We start from the raw sequence: 17842 nt of genomic DNA on the forward strand, positions 1-17842 counted from the left end.
ACATTGACGTCATCGACGGTTTGATAAACGGAGCAATGGGAACTCTACGAACGGGAATCGCTGGGTGCCCGTGCTACGCACTTCCTCAGGTTTCACAACAGTGGCACTGCATTTAGCACAAGATTTAGAACTACAGCAATCGCTACACAAGAACAACATTGATTCTATTACGTTATAGCTTTGGGAATCTGACCTGCAACAACTTAGTTACCTTATAGAAAATTATAACCCCTGGCCTTGTGCACATGCCAAAATATATGCTTATTGTGCAATTTTCTGGTTTGGTATAGAGTCATATGAGGCGCGTTTTTCTAAATGAGTCAAATCCATCCAAAGAGATTTTGAGAAAACGGCAAAAATTGCTATGCAAACTAAATACAACGCTGTAGAAGTTATTCTATGATATGTTTTACACGTCGGCTAGGGGAAGTTTCTGGCCACAGTCAATAAAAATATCAGCGGATTTCACCATTATTAGCATGATAATTTGGATTGGCTCATATTGAATTGATACATTGAATTCAATGCAGTATTCTTGAAAAAACTTTATTGAAATTCTGGCAGTGGCACATTCTTGCTTCGCCGGCATCGACACTGCTTCTGTTCACGATGTCGTCAACGTCTGCGGACAGATCTCTCGCCGATCTCTTCACTTCCATCAGAATCCATGATAATCCAGCTCCGAAAGAGCAAAAAAAAACTTGCAGAAACACCCAGAAAACAGACAGAGCCTGGCTAAGCGGGAAATCACACGGAGGCTTCCACGTTCGCCGAATCACGTGATCGCTGAAGCGCTCTGCTATTGGCATACTGGATTTGACTCATTTCGATCCATACAGCGCATGGATCTGGCTCAATTTCGTTTTGAAACGAGATCTGTGAGCACACGTAGCTGTTGGTATTTGACCCATTTCGTTCCGATAACTCTTTTAGAGGAAATTTGAGAGAGTGTACTTGCCAATGGAGCAATATTTGAGCTAGTTTCGGTTTCTGGATTTAGCTCATTTCGAAAAAAAACGCCACATACTATATCTGTCAACAGTTGTAAACTGGTGATTTACAATGCTTCTCTTTGTAATGCTGATTGTCACCCCAAAAAGCCCCCATTTCTGTGTTGAGTTGGACTTTGTGAACCTAATGCTAAACGAACAGAGCATTAGTCCACCCACATTGGTATGCAACAAGCTTGCCCGTATCTACTTCGCGCTGTTCGAGCTGGATACGTATCAACTGGCTTGCATGCACTCACTTTTAAACTTGCAAGGGCTCTTTACTGGATCTAGCTAGATCATTCTCACAAGGCTGTACTCAACAACCTGTGAATTACTACCATAGTGTATATATACTCACAAGAACATTCATTATAGTCAAGTCTTGTTACCTTGGTTACAACTGATACTCTTTGAAGGAATGTATTTTTGTTACATACATGCTGCCTTCACCAAAGAAAGTTCCATTTTGCTTTGTTACATGCGTCCATGTCTGATTATTGAGCTCAGAATGTATAGGTCTGTTGTGCGGCTCACTTCTTCTAGGTAATTCAAACCACAAGTTTGTTTCAAGCAACAATACTGAACCGTATTCAGAAACTTTCAGTATACGCAGTGCAAGCTATGGTGAGATACCAGGTAATCTTACCTTACCCAAGATTTTCTGTTACAACAGACCACTATCATTGCCCCATATTTCAAACCAAGGATAACTATCTTGTACTGTTACTAAAGTGCCACCATGCAGAATCACCACTCGCTGGTGCTTTCATAGAAAGTCTTTATTGAAATCATGTCATACGAGATTGTGTCAGCATTTCTTTGTCTTGTTTCGTGTGTTCTTTTTTTTTACAAAATGTTGCAAAAGAGAGCCTTTCCCTCCCAACACAACAGATCTCCACTCCACAAGCTGCAGACGACGTGGAACTGACGTTGCGAAGAACTACTATTACAGGCACACAGACACGGCAGCTTTGGCACGTGGCTACGCAGCCGTCTTTGGATTATACTATGTCTGCAGGCTGGAAGCACGCTGCTATTATGCAGAGGTCGAGAAGTTTTGCATAAGCACTGGCCACAAAGATAAAGAAAATAGAGAGAACAATTATGAAAAGAAAGACGACACGCAATCAAGCTAGGTAGGTAAATCTGTGAGCAGCCTAGCTGCAATGTATCCTGAACTCAAATGATTGGCGAGGTACGTGCAGCAAGCATGAAATTCAAAGTTGCTTCGTATTCATTAATACTGCACTTAAAGCACGCTGTCGGCTTTTCTTGCGACAGTTTGTTACACAAAAAACATGCTGCACGAGTGTTATCAGTAGATTACTGAGTAGTGAACCCCTTAACTTGAAAGTTGCAGAACTTAACACTGAGCCAGTGGACACCACATATTTGTCTTTGACATTAACGTCTCCATTTCTTTGGCTACCAGCTAACGTGTTAATGTTTTCAATGCAGTCAGACTTGCGTACGGAATCACAACTTCTCAGTTAGAATGACATCTTTCTTTAACTGAATTCCAGTTTACGCACAATTCCAAAAACGTGAGCATTGCACGTATCTATGCTTGTATTAAAGAAACATTTCATACCTAGGCAATCAACCAATATAATATGTTGCTGGCTTTTGTTTTCTCACTACACAACTTTACATTTTTTTTGCTCCTAACAAATTACGCTGCTCGCAAAAGTGTAATTGGGAGCTTGTGGACAATAAGCCAATAAACAGGTCTCAAAATAAAATGAACTACAAAAGATAACGCTAACCGGGTTCCAGAATACTACAACACAATTAAGTCTGGAAGTGTGATGTATAGGAGCACAATTGAAATGAAACCATGACTGGATCCACAGTACAGTCTCGTTAAAAACCATCGTGGTTCAGCTCTGACCATATGCTATGCCGATTGGTCTATATATAAACCACAAGTTGCTGGCAAGACATGCACTTTGATCAATGAGTGCTAGGCTGCGAGAGAGGAAAGAGTATAATGACTAGGTGCAATAAAAAATCCCGACAGCTGTTTGAACAAGAATAGTAGTTGTGTCTGTTACATGCAGCGTGTTGAAAGTTATGCACAAAAAGAATGAAAAGTAACATGACACTTGAAAAAAAAGTGAATTTTGGAAAAAGACGCAATATGCGCAAGCTTTAGTTACTGTGGTCACTCCTAGTACAAGCTGAATTTCCTACGCAGCAGCGAAATTTCAAGAGAATACACCTCGATCTACCTGGCAACATTTGCGAGAGAGAACACAACTACAACACCAAAATTTCAAATGACCTTAACTGCTATCAACCTGCACAGCTGGCCTGAAGAGAAAATAAAAATAGCGAAGAGCAAAAAGGGATTAAAAAAAAGAGTGGAGTAAAAGCACAACTCTTTTTGTTTTGTCCTACGCTTCAGCAAATGCATCTTGAGTAGCCACTGCACTTTCTGGCATAAAAGAAATGCATAACTGTTAAATTAAAGGTTCAAAAAAGAAAATTACACAAACAGGGCTTTCCATCCATGCGCATTCACGCGAAAGTTTGTTCTCACCAAACCCATATGAGAGTACCATCTCTTCATCGCGAGAAAGACGTCTGAAATAATGATCTACGTATATCTTTGGGACGGTGTCACTGACACAAATAAAATGCCGCCAAAAATAGGCAAAGGCGCAGCCCCATCTGCAAAGCAGAGAGTCGCAAATGCGAATACGTATACACAGATATGTTACCTTAGAAGAATCGGTTATGATATATTATCGGAATAAAGCTCTTAGTTTGTTCCCATTCATGCATAACATACCATACTTTTTGATTTTTCTATGGAAACTGCCCGACATCCAAATCATGAATTCAAAGCAGTTTGTAAAACTCTGCCAGTGCATTTTTTTTTTTGTTCAATGTTCTCAATCAATATGATGTTTCTGCAAAAACACAAATTATGTTGAAGAGCACAATACCACCTAACCCTAGATAATTACATTCATTACCGGTCAATCTAGCGCGGCAGACATTTTGGTCTTTTCAACAATTGCTCGTCACAGTACACGTTCAGAAAAGTGTAGCGTACTAGTGTCAGCCTAATTACCGGCAACAGAACTGGACAAAAAGAAAAATAAAGTGCAGTTTCAGATGAAAACAAAGGCACTGGGTCTATAATTTGATAATTCATGCAAAGGCACATCCCGTGAATATGCGATGTATACGACAGTGTACCAACTGCAACCTCGCACGTCACCAAATTTCATTTCGTGCAAAACAATTGGCGCACGAAAACACCATAAAAAAGTGTGACAGGGATTCAATCAACCAATGTAGAAGTTCGGCTGACTGTCAAACCAGTAGAGCTAGAACTTTAGGTAGTACCATCTATGCAAATAAAGAAAAAATCTGGAGCAGTCCCCTAAAATTTTGGTGCGATAATTCGGACAAAACAGTAGAACACCTATGTGACCGTTTTTCTTAAATTTTCTGCCGGTACGAGCATTATTGTCTAGTTCAGCCTTCCTAGTGCATTTCCTTATACGGCCTGAAACCCTTCCGTGTGCAACTGTTGAACTGCTGGAGTTCGATTAAACTCACAACTGACACAACCTTTGCATATAGAGGAAAATACATTCTGCATTTGACAATTCCAGAACACTGCAGTTTTCCCGTTAGGCACGAATCAGTTTCTTTTTATGTCGGCAAAACAACCACCGCATGAAACCGACACGGCTACAACCAGAACTAGTATGTGTATTCACAAGGCAAAAAAAAGATGAGAAAGCGCGCGGTGAAAGAACGAAATGTCACTGGGAACAAGAGACGAGGTCGAGATAATGAGTGGATGTGGCAGCACAGTTAAAGTCAACAGGCAACGAGCAAACACAAACAATGCGGAGGCTGAATGGCGGACGTAACGGTCGATGCAGCCCGACACGTAGAGGCGGCGCCCGCGCACTCAGCAAAGCGCAGGAACTGCCGAGAAAGCGACGCAAGAGTTTGTTCTAGCCACTCAGAACTCGTCGTGCCGGGTTAGTGCCTCGCCGTAGTCCGTCGCCTGGCTTCCCACAAAGACGTCGTACTTGTCGATGATCTCGTCCCTGGTGAGCTTGCCGTCCTGAAAGGAGAACGACGGAGTGACCACGTGACAAAAATGCGAGACAGTGTGGGAAAAGACAAGATGGAAGAACATGGTTGAAGATAATTCTAAAAAACTGACTTCTGGGGCTTTCACGCGGCAAGCTGGGATACAATCATGAGGCCTGCCATAATGTAAGAGACTCCAGATTTGTTTTGACAACATAGGGTTGTTTAACATACACGTGACTTAAGTCTAAGTACATAGGTGTTTTCACATTTAGGCACTGTTAAAATGCAGCTGCCCTATAAATCAAACCTGCTCATTTATCCATGGCAATGTAACGCCTCAGCCGCTAAAATAAACACGATTGGTCATGCTTCAAATGACAACAGCATGATTTCTTGAATAAGAGCAAAACTGAAGGGCAGACAGGGTGAGGCGCTTGTTCCTGTCTGTTCATTGATATTGACCTCGTTCAAAAAGGAACACTAGTAACACCTTGAATTCTGTAGAATCAGAAACAGGCAAGAAATAAGGTAATACCTAAGGGGTTTTGATGTCCCGAAGCAACATACAGGCTGCAAGAAATGTCGTAATAAGGGGTTCTAAATATAAATATTGATCACGTGCTTGTCTTATGTGCACTTCTAGTGTCGTACGCAAGTGCTTTCACGTTCTGCATTTCATACCACTGCTAACCACTGCTAAACAGCTGCGGCTGTTTAGCAGTGGTATGCTAACGTCGCTGAGTCACAAAGGCAAGTAACAAGCAAAGTGGGCAACGCTATGAAAATAACATTGGCAAAGATAAAGATAAAAAGCTATGCTACACAAATGTTTTTGTCAACATCCCAGGTGAAAATGCGTAAGTGGGAATCCAACTGGTTTCAACTGGTGTTAACTGGGATCAAATGGTCCCAGTTGCGGGCCAACTGGCCCCAGTTGGAAACCAACTGGTCACAGTTGATTCCATTTGCAACTGGTTCCAGTTAGCAGCTGGTCCCAGTTACAACTCAACTGGTTCCAGTTGATTCCAATTGCAACTGGTTCCAGTTAGCAGCTGGTCCCAGTTACAACTCAACTGGCCACCAACGGGAACCATGACCAGTTGAACTGGAGGCAGCTGGTCCCAGTTGGAAACTATATCCAGTTATATTGGAAGCAAATGGTCCCAATTGTACGCTAACTCGAAGTGCGACCAGTTACTCTGGTTGTACGATTCTTCACAGTGAACGAAAAAAAAAATTGAACTCGAATGTATACGACGTAGCATTGCTGGACTTGAGCGAATGGGTTTTATCCAAGAGTTTTTTGTGTCATACTCACAGAAGGGTACCTGATCACTGGCCTAGTATTGTAAGGGGCCGTTATGAACACAGATGATAGGACGATGAGAGAATAAGAAAATAGCGTCTCATGGTTTGCGAATGAATTATCTTCTCTTGTTTAGACGTCATCCTCCTCTTCGCGTTGTACCCCATTACAATAATATAAACAGTCTTACCTGACCTGATATGTATTTTTTAAAATCGTGTATTATCGTCGATTATTCCGAGCAAATGCACAACACAGTGCACTCAAACGTACGCTTTCTTTAGCATCAGTACTGCTGTCATCAGCTGTTGTCAATCTTTTTACGTCCATCGCGGATACCCGCAGGCGAAGCGGGCCCGATTGACGTCGGGGTGTTTATGCTGCCGTTGTCTCACTGAGAGCATGCCTGCTCGATTGGCTTGTGTGCAGCACAGCGATTACTTCCGTACGTACGACAAAAAAAAAAAAAAATCGAAGAGAGCCGAGAGCTACCACTTGCGAGACTGCCGCCGACATGCTTCTACGAGTCTACGATGCTGCCGACACAAACGAACGCCACACTCTCTCTGCTCTCTCCCCAAATGCCTCGACAGCCGTCACATCAGTTTCGTATCTCATACTCTCAAACAAATGAAGCAGTAAAGTAATGAAACATAAAGATTACGCATAAAATAAACTGAAAAGAATTATTTCATGCCAGTTCCGCACTATTTATTGGAAAAAAGAAGCTCGATAATAAAGGCAGAAAATTTAGAAACACAGCCATACTAGTTTCGTACACCACATGTGTACGAGGGCTAGCTGCCGACCCGAGTGGTGGAAGTGTTCTGTGGTGGTGGTCCGTGGAAGCGGTGCTTAGTTGTGCTGTTTTTTAAAAGGAACGTGCAGTCATGGCGTGCGTAATTTAGATTTTGTCGAATTAGTGTCCGACAGTTTCATCTCTAGAAGTCTTTATGGGTGAACGCCGGACAAGTGTTTTTTCCTGTGACAACACGGATATGTGGATCCATTGTGTGCGGAATGCTGTGCAAGCCTGCGCCTTGTCGGCGATGCAGCCGTTTGAAGGTAACTATATATCACTTATGCTTCGAGTGCTAGTTATTCAATATCCTAGAGAACATCTTGATATAATGCAATGCAAAGTGTTTTGAGTGTTCAGACGATGGAACACCGCATTGTAAACAAGTTCTTTCGGCACTGTTCTGTAATATGTTTGCTTAGGGGTTTGTGCGGAGTGCTTGCTAATTTTCTGCCATTTGTTTTGGAGCATCACAGAAAACGAGTGCCGTGCAATAGTATTTTGAACGGCATGCTAAATAACTATAAAGTATACTCGTGCAAATTTGTAGCTCCGTCCGCGACTTTTAAAGAAAGCGCAAAAAGGGGCCCGTATTTAGCACTGCAAATAGATATTCCCGAACCTGTTGCATCTGTAGATACATACATTCGAGTGGAAACAAAGATGCTTTCGATCCCCTTACTGCCCGTAGTTCTTATGTTTTTGGCGCTGAGGTAAGCGACTTAAAAAAAAAAACGGATTAAATCCGGCATGATCTCTGGAATAGTGTTCGTAGTGTGAATTTTTAGAAGTCTGGTCTGCTGTGTATAATAAATTGATATGGCTATTCTGAGACATGCATGTAACATATGTTACCTCTTATTTTGCAGCAACGCTCTCCCATTGGTCACGGGTACGTGAATCTCACGGAAAAAATTCAGGATTGCCGCCAAACACTAAAAAAATTGAGCGCTGTGTAATGTTTGTAAAATAAACATTTGATGGAGTATCCAAGGTTGTTTTTTTTTTTTATCTTGCACTGGAGCCCCAGGAATTAAATAGCCACATCAGGTTTAATTTTTAATGGGAGCAGCTTCAGACAGTAGTTCCTAATGGGACACCATTTGCAACGGGCAACTGGCTCTTATAGAGATCTCAGTAAGAGCCACTGGCCCCCGCTGCGACCCAGTGACAATTGGAAATAACTGGGACCAGATCAAGAGGTTTATGGCAGGATTCCCAGTGGGGACCAGTTGTCAGTGGGTGCCAACTGGGACCAGGTCAAGTGGTTTATGGTCAAATTCCCAGTTGGGACCAGTTGCCAGTGGGTCCCAGTTGGGAAATCGACCCCAGTGGGTCCCAACTGGGAATTTGACCATAAACCAGTTGAACTGGTCCCAGTTGGGGCCAGTTGTTTCCAGTTGCAATATTTTCACCTGGGATCTTAAATTGCTTTAGAATGTTAGTTTTTAATAGAATAGACTTTATTTCTTTAGAATCATGACATCACAGTAAGTGGGAAATTCAAAATAGCTCGTGAAACTGATCAAACCAACTCGGAGTACGCTGTGGTGGTATAGTGTTTACAGTGCTCAGCCGCTCGCCCATAAGACACGGATGGGTTTCATTCCGGCTGCAGCAGTCACATTTTGATGGAGGCAAAACGCAAGAGGCCTGTGTGTAGTGCAATGTTAGTGCACGTTAAAGAAACCCACATGGTCAAAATTATCCTGAGCCCTCCACTACACACGCTGTAGTGGAGGGCTCGGGATTTCCGGCACATGAAAGCCCAGGTATTATTATACACCCACTCAGAAAACACCTTAAGTGAACTTGAAGGGCAGTGAAAATACTGTATAACTAAGGTGTAAAATAGGAAAAAATTTCTGCTGATGACAAAGGACGAGCTATAATGACTTCTCTAGCAATGGCCCGTCCTGTCCATGGCCCATATCTCGTCAACTGCAAGCCACACGCACGAACAGCAATGATGATCATAGTGCCCAGCAATGGCAATATCCACCAACAATGCCAATCCTGGAGCCAATTCAGGCTATTCAACCAGTCTGGGAAGCACAAGACAATGCCTGCACTACTCACGTGGTCCTTGTCGGCCTCGTGTATCAAGTGGCGTGCCTCGGATACGCTGTGATCGTAGTCGACTGGCATGACCCAGTCGCGCACCTCGTCGGGTCCCATGAACCCGTCCTTGTCCTTGTCGCGAAAGTTCTTGAACTGCTCCTTCTCGTTCTGAACCCAGTCCGGCTCCACCTCGCCCTCGGCTGCACCCTCGTACATGTCACCTGCAGAGCATGCAAAGAGCACATCAAGGTAACGGCCCTTCAAAACGATGGAAATCAAGCCACACTACTAGGCATGTGCGAATATTCGAGCACTTTGCATATTCGAACAAATATTACAGTATATTCGAATTCGCTTCGACTCGAATTTAAGTTAGTGGAAATTTCGAAGTATTTGAAATGAACGAATAAGCATATATACTCCGTTTCACAAGCTGTTGGCAGCGTTGTGGAAGGTACGGGCGCTCTCAGCCAATCATGACAGAGTGCACTTCATAAGTGTGTTCCTACACGGATGTCGCGTCCGTTAATTCGACCGGTGGCCCCGTCTGTATGGAAGTAGGTGTACTATAATAACTATCTTTTAATTTTTGTAGCAGATGGCGCTTGGTACCTTTTTGATCTGTTTTGATCTGTTTTGCTTATTTACGGACGGGACGACCAGCGTTGCAATGAAACTGGCCCAACCTTTTCTATTTATCGTCACCCGGTTCATATGAGTTCTTGGGGCGTTAGAGTTTTTTTAATTGTTTATGCACCGTGTATAAGAATATTTACTTCAGTCACTGAATCACTTAATGAACGAATGATTGAATCAATCAATCTGAAGCTTTATTTTCACTTCTCAGTGTGACTTGCTTGATTCCTTGTCATAATAGCAGACAGTTCTGTGTTTTCATTTTGGCTACTCTCACTACGACAGTACTCAATGATCCTGACCTCTACGCACACATGTAATGATAGACGTGAGCTTGTTACAAGAGCTCACATGTCATGGTCCTCATCACAACTTAAATCTGAACTGCTCATTGTTTCGTCCTCCAGGGTGATTACGACAGCTGCATTAGTGTCAACAACATCATCGATGAAGTGGTCCAGTTTTCTCATTACATCTTCCTGAGCGATAACATGCTCCACATATCTCTTCCACTTCTCAGCGGTTACTTGCTTAATTCCTTGCCATAGTAGAGTGTGAACGTCTTGAAGCTTAAACGTCTTGTTTGCCACTGCTACGAAGCCCTTCACGTCACTCCAAACAAGCTCTATGGGGTTAAGCTGGCAGTGGTAGGGAGGTAGGCGCACAACGAGGTGACCAGCAGCCTCAGCGATGCAGTCCACACGGTATCGGTCCCCGCTTGCGTGTACGTTGTCGACAAGCTTCATGAGCTCCGCCTTCACCATGTCGCTGCTCCACGGAACACCTTTTTCGGAAAGCCAGGCCTGTATGTCCTTTTTTAGGCTACTCATACGCGGCACTTTTTCCTGCTTCACAGAATGATAAGGTGCGTTATCCATGACTATAACACTGCCAGGTGGTAGTAGTGGAAGCAGCTTCTGGGAGAACCACTTTTCGTTGTGGTCCCCGTTCATTTCCTCGTGGCAGTCGCCTGAGCTTTTTTTCGCTTGGAAGACTTCCGCTGCGCCTTCAACGAAACCATGTTCGCTACCGCAGTGCGTGACAATCAGTCTACCTCCTTTGCCACTGGGGTTTCGAAGACCAGTCGACAAACCAGATCGACGGGCTTCGTACGTAGACTGGACAGTGCCGTCTATCCACACCCGACTACGCGTATGACCAGCGTTGACCCACATTTCGTCGGTGAAAAAAATTGCCCTACCCTGACGTCGCAGCTCCGCTATTTGGCACAGGTACTGGCGGAGACTCTGGACAAGGTGCGTCGCTTCTATGAGAAGGGCGTTCCGAGAGCGTTTCTTGTACAGTACCTGAAGCCAAGCTTTTTCAGCATCCTCTGCATCGTCGTCGTGGACACGGTCGGTAGCGTATCGTCTTCTTTGAAACGCTGCACCACTTTGGCGATAGTTGGAATTTCGCCTTTCTCAAAAAGCCGTGCACCACTCTTCGCAAGACGCTGAGGTCAAAATTGTACAGCTTTTTTTCCGATCATGGCCTTTCCCACAAGAACGCTTCTTCGGTGGTAGGACTTCGCCGGCCTCTTTCATCTCCCTTTTCCACCGATACAGCGTTCGTTCGCTCGCTCACCTGGGTCAGTTTCTCAGTTCTCTTGATAAGTGCATCCACACTTTCACTGTCCCCGCACTCGACGCGAAGCCCTTCAAAAACATTTAAAGCTATCTGCTTCGCCAGCTTAGGAAAACCGCGCACATTCGAAGGATGGCTCGCTGGTCGCACTGCTTGAGAGGCATCTTGCACAGACACAACCAACTCGGGCGACACCATGATTCCGAAAGGCGGCGCATCACCACCTCACAGCAAGCCTCCGCAGAGATGCGTCCATGCGGGCTTTCCCTTTTAATTCCACTAATGATAAAAACACTCTGCATGCTTTGAAAAGTGAATCCTAACAATATTTTCAATTTATGTGGGTGTAGCTTGCGAAATAGAACTGGATTGCTAAAATATTTCAGGGACTATTTCCTGTGCCCCTACAGCCCTGATTGGACGAGAGAGCTCGACCATTGGCTGCACTGCCAACAGCTTGTGAAACAGAGTATATTACACCGCATGTAACCCCCTGTAAAGGTGGTTTCACTGCAGTGGAGGGGTGCTATGCCAGGAAAACACCTATCAAAAAAAAAAAAGTCTGCACTGCCACAAAGCCCTACTTCAAGGATAAATGAACATATAATACACTTGCATCGATTAATCCTTTCTTAAGTTTAAAAGCTTCTTATATGGGCTTATATGCTCTAAGTATAATCATTTTTCAAATGTAACGTATTTACCGGTTATCACTTGCATCCTACTGAAATTCAAATCCCGCTACTATTCAAAGTTGTTTCCACTTCACTTCGAACCTTCGCACATGACTTGTTCCAATTTTGAAAAATATTGTGCAGGTTAGTTGGTTCATGACAAATATGCCCATTTTTCTTTAAAATATGTGATATATACTATTCAACCTATTCGATTCAAAATTATTCGATTAAATCACCATTCACTTCGAATTCCCTTCGAACCAGAAATTTACTATTCGTACATCCCTACACACAACCTTCGATTATCAGGCATTTGGAGCTTTTAGTTACCTCTGCACGTGTGAGGGGCTATCGGCAAAGGTTGCATCGAAGATATTGACCAGGATATTTGTTCAGGCAGTAGCCTCCATGAAAAACTTGATTTTATAGAGAGCAGGGAAAATGTGAACGTGTCCACAACCGAGACCAGTAAAAGGCGGTAGGAGGACTGGGGCAGAAAAACAGGGAGAAAGAAGAAAAACTGAATAGTAGCATAAAAAAACCACCTATGATTACGATACTGCCTAATGCGAATCCTGAGTGCAGCTTTGTGTTGGGGCAAGCCAACTGTGTTTGAAGTTTTGGCTTTCCGCAAGGTATTGACTACGCCATAAACCACAATTTTTGTGAACTAGGACATCACCCACTACGCCATTATTCATCTTTCTGCGGATAAGCGCTGCTTTAAAGGGCACCAAGCAAGAATGCTTAATCAGCTTAGAAAGCATTCTTTCACGACTGCTATTTGCTTTTGCTAAGCAGAAATGAAATGTTAACTACAGGTAGAAGAAATGAGGGCTACAGTTTCTGTTCTAAACACCTCTTGCCCAAACTGCATGAAGTGTCCCCGTCAACTTGAAGAAGTGTGGGTGTGTGTGGGCAGCTTTTGTGCAAGAAAGTTTTGAAAACTTGGTAGATCCAATCTGCTTATCTTCGAATGCCTTGTAATTAGAGCTGTGCGAATAGCAAAATTTTGGGTGCAAAGCGAATTCGAATATTGAAGTGTGAGTGCGAATCGAATCGAATATTTTTCGAATACTTCAAACGAAATTGCAGAAAAAAAAGTTAGAGAGGATTCCTAAGCATATTCTTATGAGATAGCAACATGAAAGCGTTTCTTTTCGGTAGGTTGATGAAGCACTGGCAGGTTGGTGTTTCATAGTTCTCTTCTCAGGAATGAGGCAATGTAGAGGCCGAATTCTATTTATGTACATGGTTTGGTGCAACCAAAGTGTTGCCGACAATACTTTACACGTGATAGGCAAAGATGCCATTTTCTCAGCCTCTCCTCCTCTTTCAACTTCTGTGGAAGCCCAACTGATGTGGCAGACAAGGGTCTGCTCCCTTCAAGTCCGGAGTTCCAAATCTGCCTCGTAGAGGTTGATATTTAAGAACATCTGAAATTTTGGATGCTAAAAAACTTCCGCTTCTGATTTTTCGGACTTCCTGCCCAAATTTCAGGTCCAAAACAGCATTAATTGAGCCCCCCACCTCTGCCACATCTTTCATCTCCATGTTGGAACCAGCGTTTTCTTGAGTTAGTACATTTGCGACCGTAGCGGAGCTTGAAGGCAGCTTTGCCGCACTACCTGGTGTGATAAGGTGAAGCATATTGAAAATCTAGGGACCACTTCCAATGACTGTTCTCTTGGCAAAGTTCGACGATAACGGAGCTTGAAAGGCAGTTTGCCGCATACAAGAGTGTGTAATGATGTGAAGCATATTGAAAACCTGAAGGGGTCACTTTCAATCGGACGTTGACTGTATTTGTTTTTGGAAGTTCGAATAGTTCGAAAGTATAAATTCCAGTGCGAATCGAAGCGAATAGCAAACACTATTAGAAAAATAGTTTCGAAATATCAAATATACGCGCACCCTACTTGTAATCCATGTTACCTATAACAGGGTTGATTCATTTGTAATCCAGGTTAACTATATTGAGGGTTGATTCATTGCTGTGTCACTCGGGGGTGCTTGGGTGCATATTGCCACGCCCACTTCTTGTCTTGTTTTGATGTATTCGGGTTTGACCGGCAGGGACGGTTATCAACGCTCGACGCTGTCCGCGAAGTAGTGTTCTAGAAGCGTCGCGATCGTAGTAGATCGGTTTGTTAAGATTGCGCCCCGCACGCGAATGTTCCAGCTTTGTCTAGAGATAACGCCGCCACCAGCGATATTGCTGGAAAGTTCGATACCGCCTGTATAAAAGCCGACGCGCTTGATCGCTTGTCAGTTGATCGACGGTCGAACGTTCTGTCCGCCGCTATCAGTGTATTGCTGTAGTTTGACTATCAGTTTCTTCGCCACAAGTTTGGCCAAATAGACAGTTTCACCTCGGACCTGCTGACTGCTGTCTCTTCGTCGACGTCACGACTACGTGACAATATATATATTGAAGTATTTTTCTGAAATAAATTCAGTCGCGAGTGTAGCGAGTGTCGTGTCCTTCCTATTCAATTTTGTTCCCGTCCAAAGTGTACTACCTAACCATATAGGTATAATGACACCTATAACAGGTTAAACTCATGGTCCCAAGCAAGCGCTGTCAAAATCAATGATGCCAGAGTGAGCAAGTGTGCAAACTTCAACGTGGAATTGCCTTACATTTTTTATATTTGGCTCATACCGAAAAACAATCAAAACAAAAGAAAGAATGGGAGAGAACGGCACAGCCCTAACTGGCAAGTGAACTTTTATTTAACAGAAATGAGAAAGTATAGCTCATGGCGCGTGCACTCCTTACACAGCAAGGTTGGCAGAAAGAAGCTTATTACCAGTGATATGTGCTATGTGTTATTACCAATGACATGGGGGGGGGGGGGGGCACAAGATGCTGCAAATGTTGTGCAGTTCATGAATGTTAACCCTTTCACTGTCGGTTTTTCCTGGCCGTGATGCACCCCCAGTGTCAGCTTGGTTTCGGAATATCAGGGAAGCTTGAAACGCAAAGAAATGGTATGTTGTGAAGTCAAGATGACCTAGGAATGGAAAGGGAGATACAACCTCGTTTGCTGCTTATAGCAGCAAGCAAGGCCGCAGCGAATGAGTGAAAGCAGCCATTGAGTAATGTAATGGCGAGGGCCTCTGAACTTGACGTGCTGTAGCAGACACGCCAACAGAATAAAAAAAAAAGGAAAAAGGAAAAAACGCCAGGCCTGCGCTGAAACCGCAGCACAGTCACAGCGAAAGCTGGAAGAGCGGCGTTTCTAGAGCCCGTTAAGCTCTCTTGGGGCTACAATACAAGTACACTAGAAAGGTACCCACTACGCCATAAATCACAATTTTTGTGAAGTTGGGAAGCACCTACTAAGCCATTATTCGTCATTCTGCGGAGAAGCGAGGCACCAGCTACACGTTTGTAAGCATTATGTGCACTTTGCTGACGCGACGACTGATGACGATGAAGAATATGGCTCAGCCCTTTGTAATGGGTTGGAAGCTTTAAACGACCACCAGTTATGTAATTTGCATTGGGTGACGCCCGGTCGCTATTTCTCTCTCCCGTCATGCTGTATAACATACGTTGACGTGGGAGAGAGACGGGGGGGGGGGGGCGAAGAACTTTACTGAGACCCCAAGGAAATGGATCATGCGCTTATGGGCTTCCTTGGCAACCATGCAAGTGCACTCGCGAGGAACCCACTACGCTATAAATCAGTGTAATTTTACTGAGACCCCGAGGAAGTGGATCATGCGCTTATGAGTTTCCTTGGCAACCAATACAAGTGCACTTGCGAGGAACCCACTACGCTATAAATCATTGTAATTTTTAGAAGTAGGGCAGCAGGCACTGTGCCATTTTTCGTCATTCTACAGAGAGCGTTGGTACCTGCTATACGCATGTAAGGCATTATGCGCACTTTGTTGATGCTGTGCCTGATGACGATGAAGAATTATGGCAGAGTCCTTTGTAATGGGTTGGAAGCATTCAACAACCTACTCGTTGCGCAATTTGCATTGTGTGACGCCTGGTTACAGAATTCGCGTAGTGCGACGCTCGGTGCTTATTTTACTCTTCTACCACGCTATATTGCAAATGTTAATGTGGTTCCTTCCCGACATGAAGCCTGTATATGACCTTTTTCGCAAAGCAGTTTCAAGCACCAGCATGGCTCAGAGGTTGAATACTGGGCTCCCACGCAGAGGGCCCAGGTTCGAACCTCGTTCCATCCTGGAATATTTTCTTATTTCGTTTTTTTTTCTTATTCGAGCGATACTGGTTACGGACACCGGCGGCGGCGGACAACTACGGCGCCAAAAACGGCCGGTGAAATGATCTCATCATAACAGCTTTCGCTGTAAAACAACCTTGCAAACTCGCCGCAGATGGCAGATCAATACTTGTACTATCTATAACCGCGCACGCGTTGCATGGTCGCTCAGCACGTGAGAGTAGTGCCAGCGGTGTGACCATGCCCCAGCAAAGATGGGTGGACGCGATTCCTCCGTACTCCTCAATACACGTACCAACACAGCGAGGGGCGAAAATATGTGCTTCTAGAAAGAGCTTACAGATGGCGCAATCAGTAGAACCGCGCTAAAACACACCAGCTTTGCACTTTGGCACTAATTTTCAAACTCGCAATAGAGAGTGTGCCGGTATGTCAGTGACACTGTGTGTGTGTGGGGGGGGGGGGTAATGCGAAAACATACCGGCACGTCAGTGACAGCGAAAGGGTAAGTAATGACTTAAATAAGAGTTGAACTGCTCGAATACAGAGGTTTATGCGGTGCAATGATTACCAGAGTGAAATATAAATTAAAAATTGGAAAATCAAAAGAAGTCACAGTTTCGCCGCAACGGCGAAGCAATGAATGCGATAGCAATAAATTGTAATGTAACGCGAAGAACGGAAAGCAGCTCGAAATTGCCAGCGCGTCGATCGAGCCCAAAGGACACATGAAAAGAACGCACGCAGGACGAGCGCGAACTAATGCGTCACAGCTCGACACTTGAAGCACACTGCTCAAACATAAAGCAGGACGCACGAAACGAACGAACAGGTACACACAAGACGAGCGCGAACTAATTGTCACAGTTGTTACTTATTTCTGTTCGAACAGCACGCTCCTTTCGCAAACGCGGCCGCTGCAGCGAGCGAAGCGAAGCACCCCACTGGCCGCCCCTTCTTTCCTCGAGATAAGTGCACGAAAGCGACCACGCCCTGTAGAGCGAAGAGCAACGGCATTCGCAGTAGCGGGGCGACTATCTTTAAAGCGCGCAACACGCTAAAGCCCCTTGATCTAGAAAGTAGCGACACTCTCCTCCGCGCGCGCGTTTTCCTCCTCAATTCTCCTCGGATTTCTCCCCTCCCCTGGCCGGCGCGCTGCGCACGGCACGCTGAACCCTCCACTGGCTCGCCGCAGCCGCATTAAAATCACTGCGCGCGCTTGTTTAATCGGCCCCTTGAAGCGTCAAATGAGAACCTGTTTCTTAAGCAATAGTCATGACGAAAGTGGGCTTCCGATAGAACAAAGTGACAATATATTTTTAAAGACGCTTCGGTATATGCAAATAAGCGCTTCGAAAAAAATGAGTATATCAACTGGCGGCTGAGCGGTTTACCTTCCCGTCGCCGCCTCGGCCGTCCTTAACGCGGTGTATTAACGCATATAATGTAACCAGCATAATTAGTATAGGTGAGAATTTTCTTCATAACTGTGGTCTTGATGAGCTAAAAGA

At 44.3% G+C, this 17842-nt stretch overlaps 1 protein-coding gene across 3 annotated transcripts in view; it reads right to left on the reverse strand.

The window, feature by feature from the left end:
* Positions 1-1753: 1753 nt before the first annotated feature.
* Positions 1754-17842, reverse strand: part of LOC119383707 (calumenin-B-like) — a 583129-nt gene continuing 567040 nt past the window's right edge. For all 3 annotated transcript variants that reach the window (XM_049412630.1, XM_049412631.1, XM_049412629.1), the window contains exons 6-7: positions 9242-9444; positions 1754-5085 (exon numbers count right to left, since the gene is read on the reverse strand). In XM_049412630.1, the coding sequence (XP_049268587.1) occupies positions 4981-5085; positions 9242-9444 (308 nt within the window). In that variant the 3' untranslated portion in view covers positions 1754-4980. The remainder of the gene's footprint in view (positions 5086-9241; positions 9445-17842) is intronic.

The sequence above is a fragment of the Rhipicephalus sanguineus genome, chromosome 2 (assembly GCF_013339695.2).
Source record: "Rhipicephalus sanguineus isolate Rsan-2018 chromosome 2, BIME_Rsan_1.4, whole genome shotgun sequence".
NCBI lineage: Eukaryota > Metazoa > Arthropoda > Arachnida > Ixodida > Ixodidae > Rhipicephalus > Rhipicephalus sanguineus.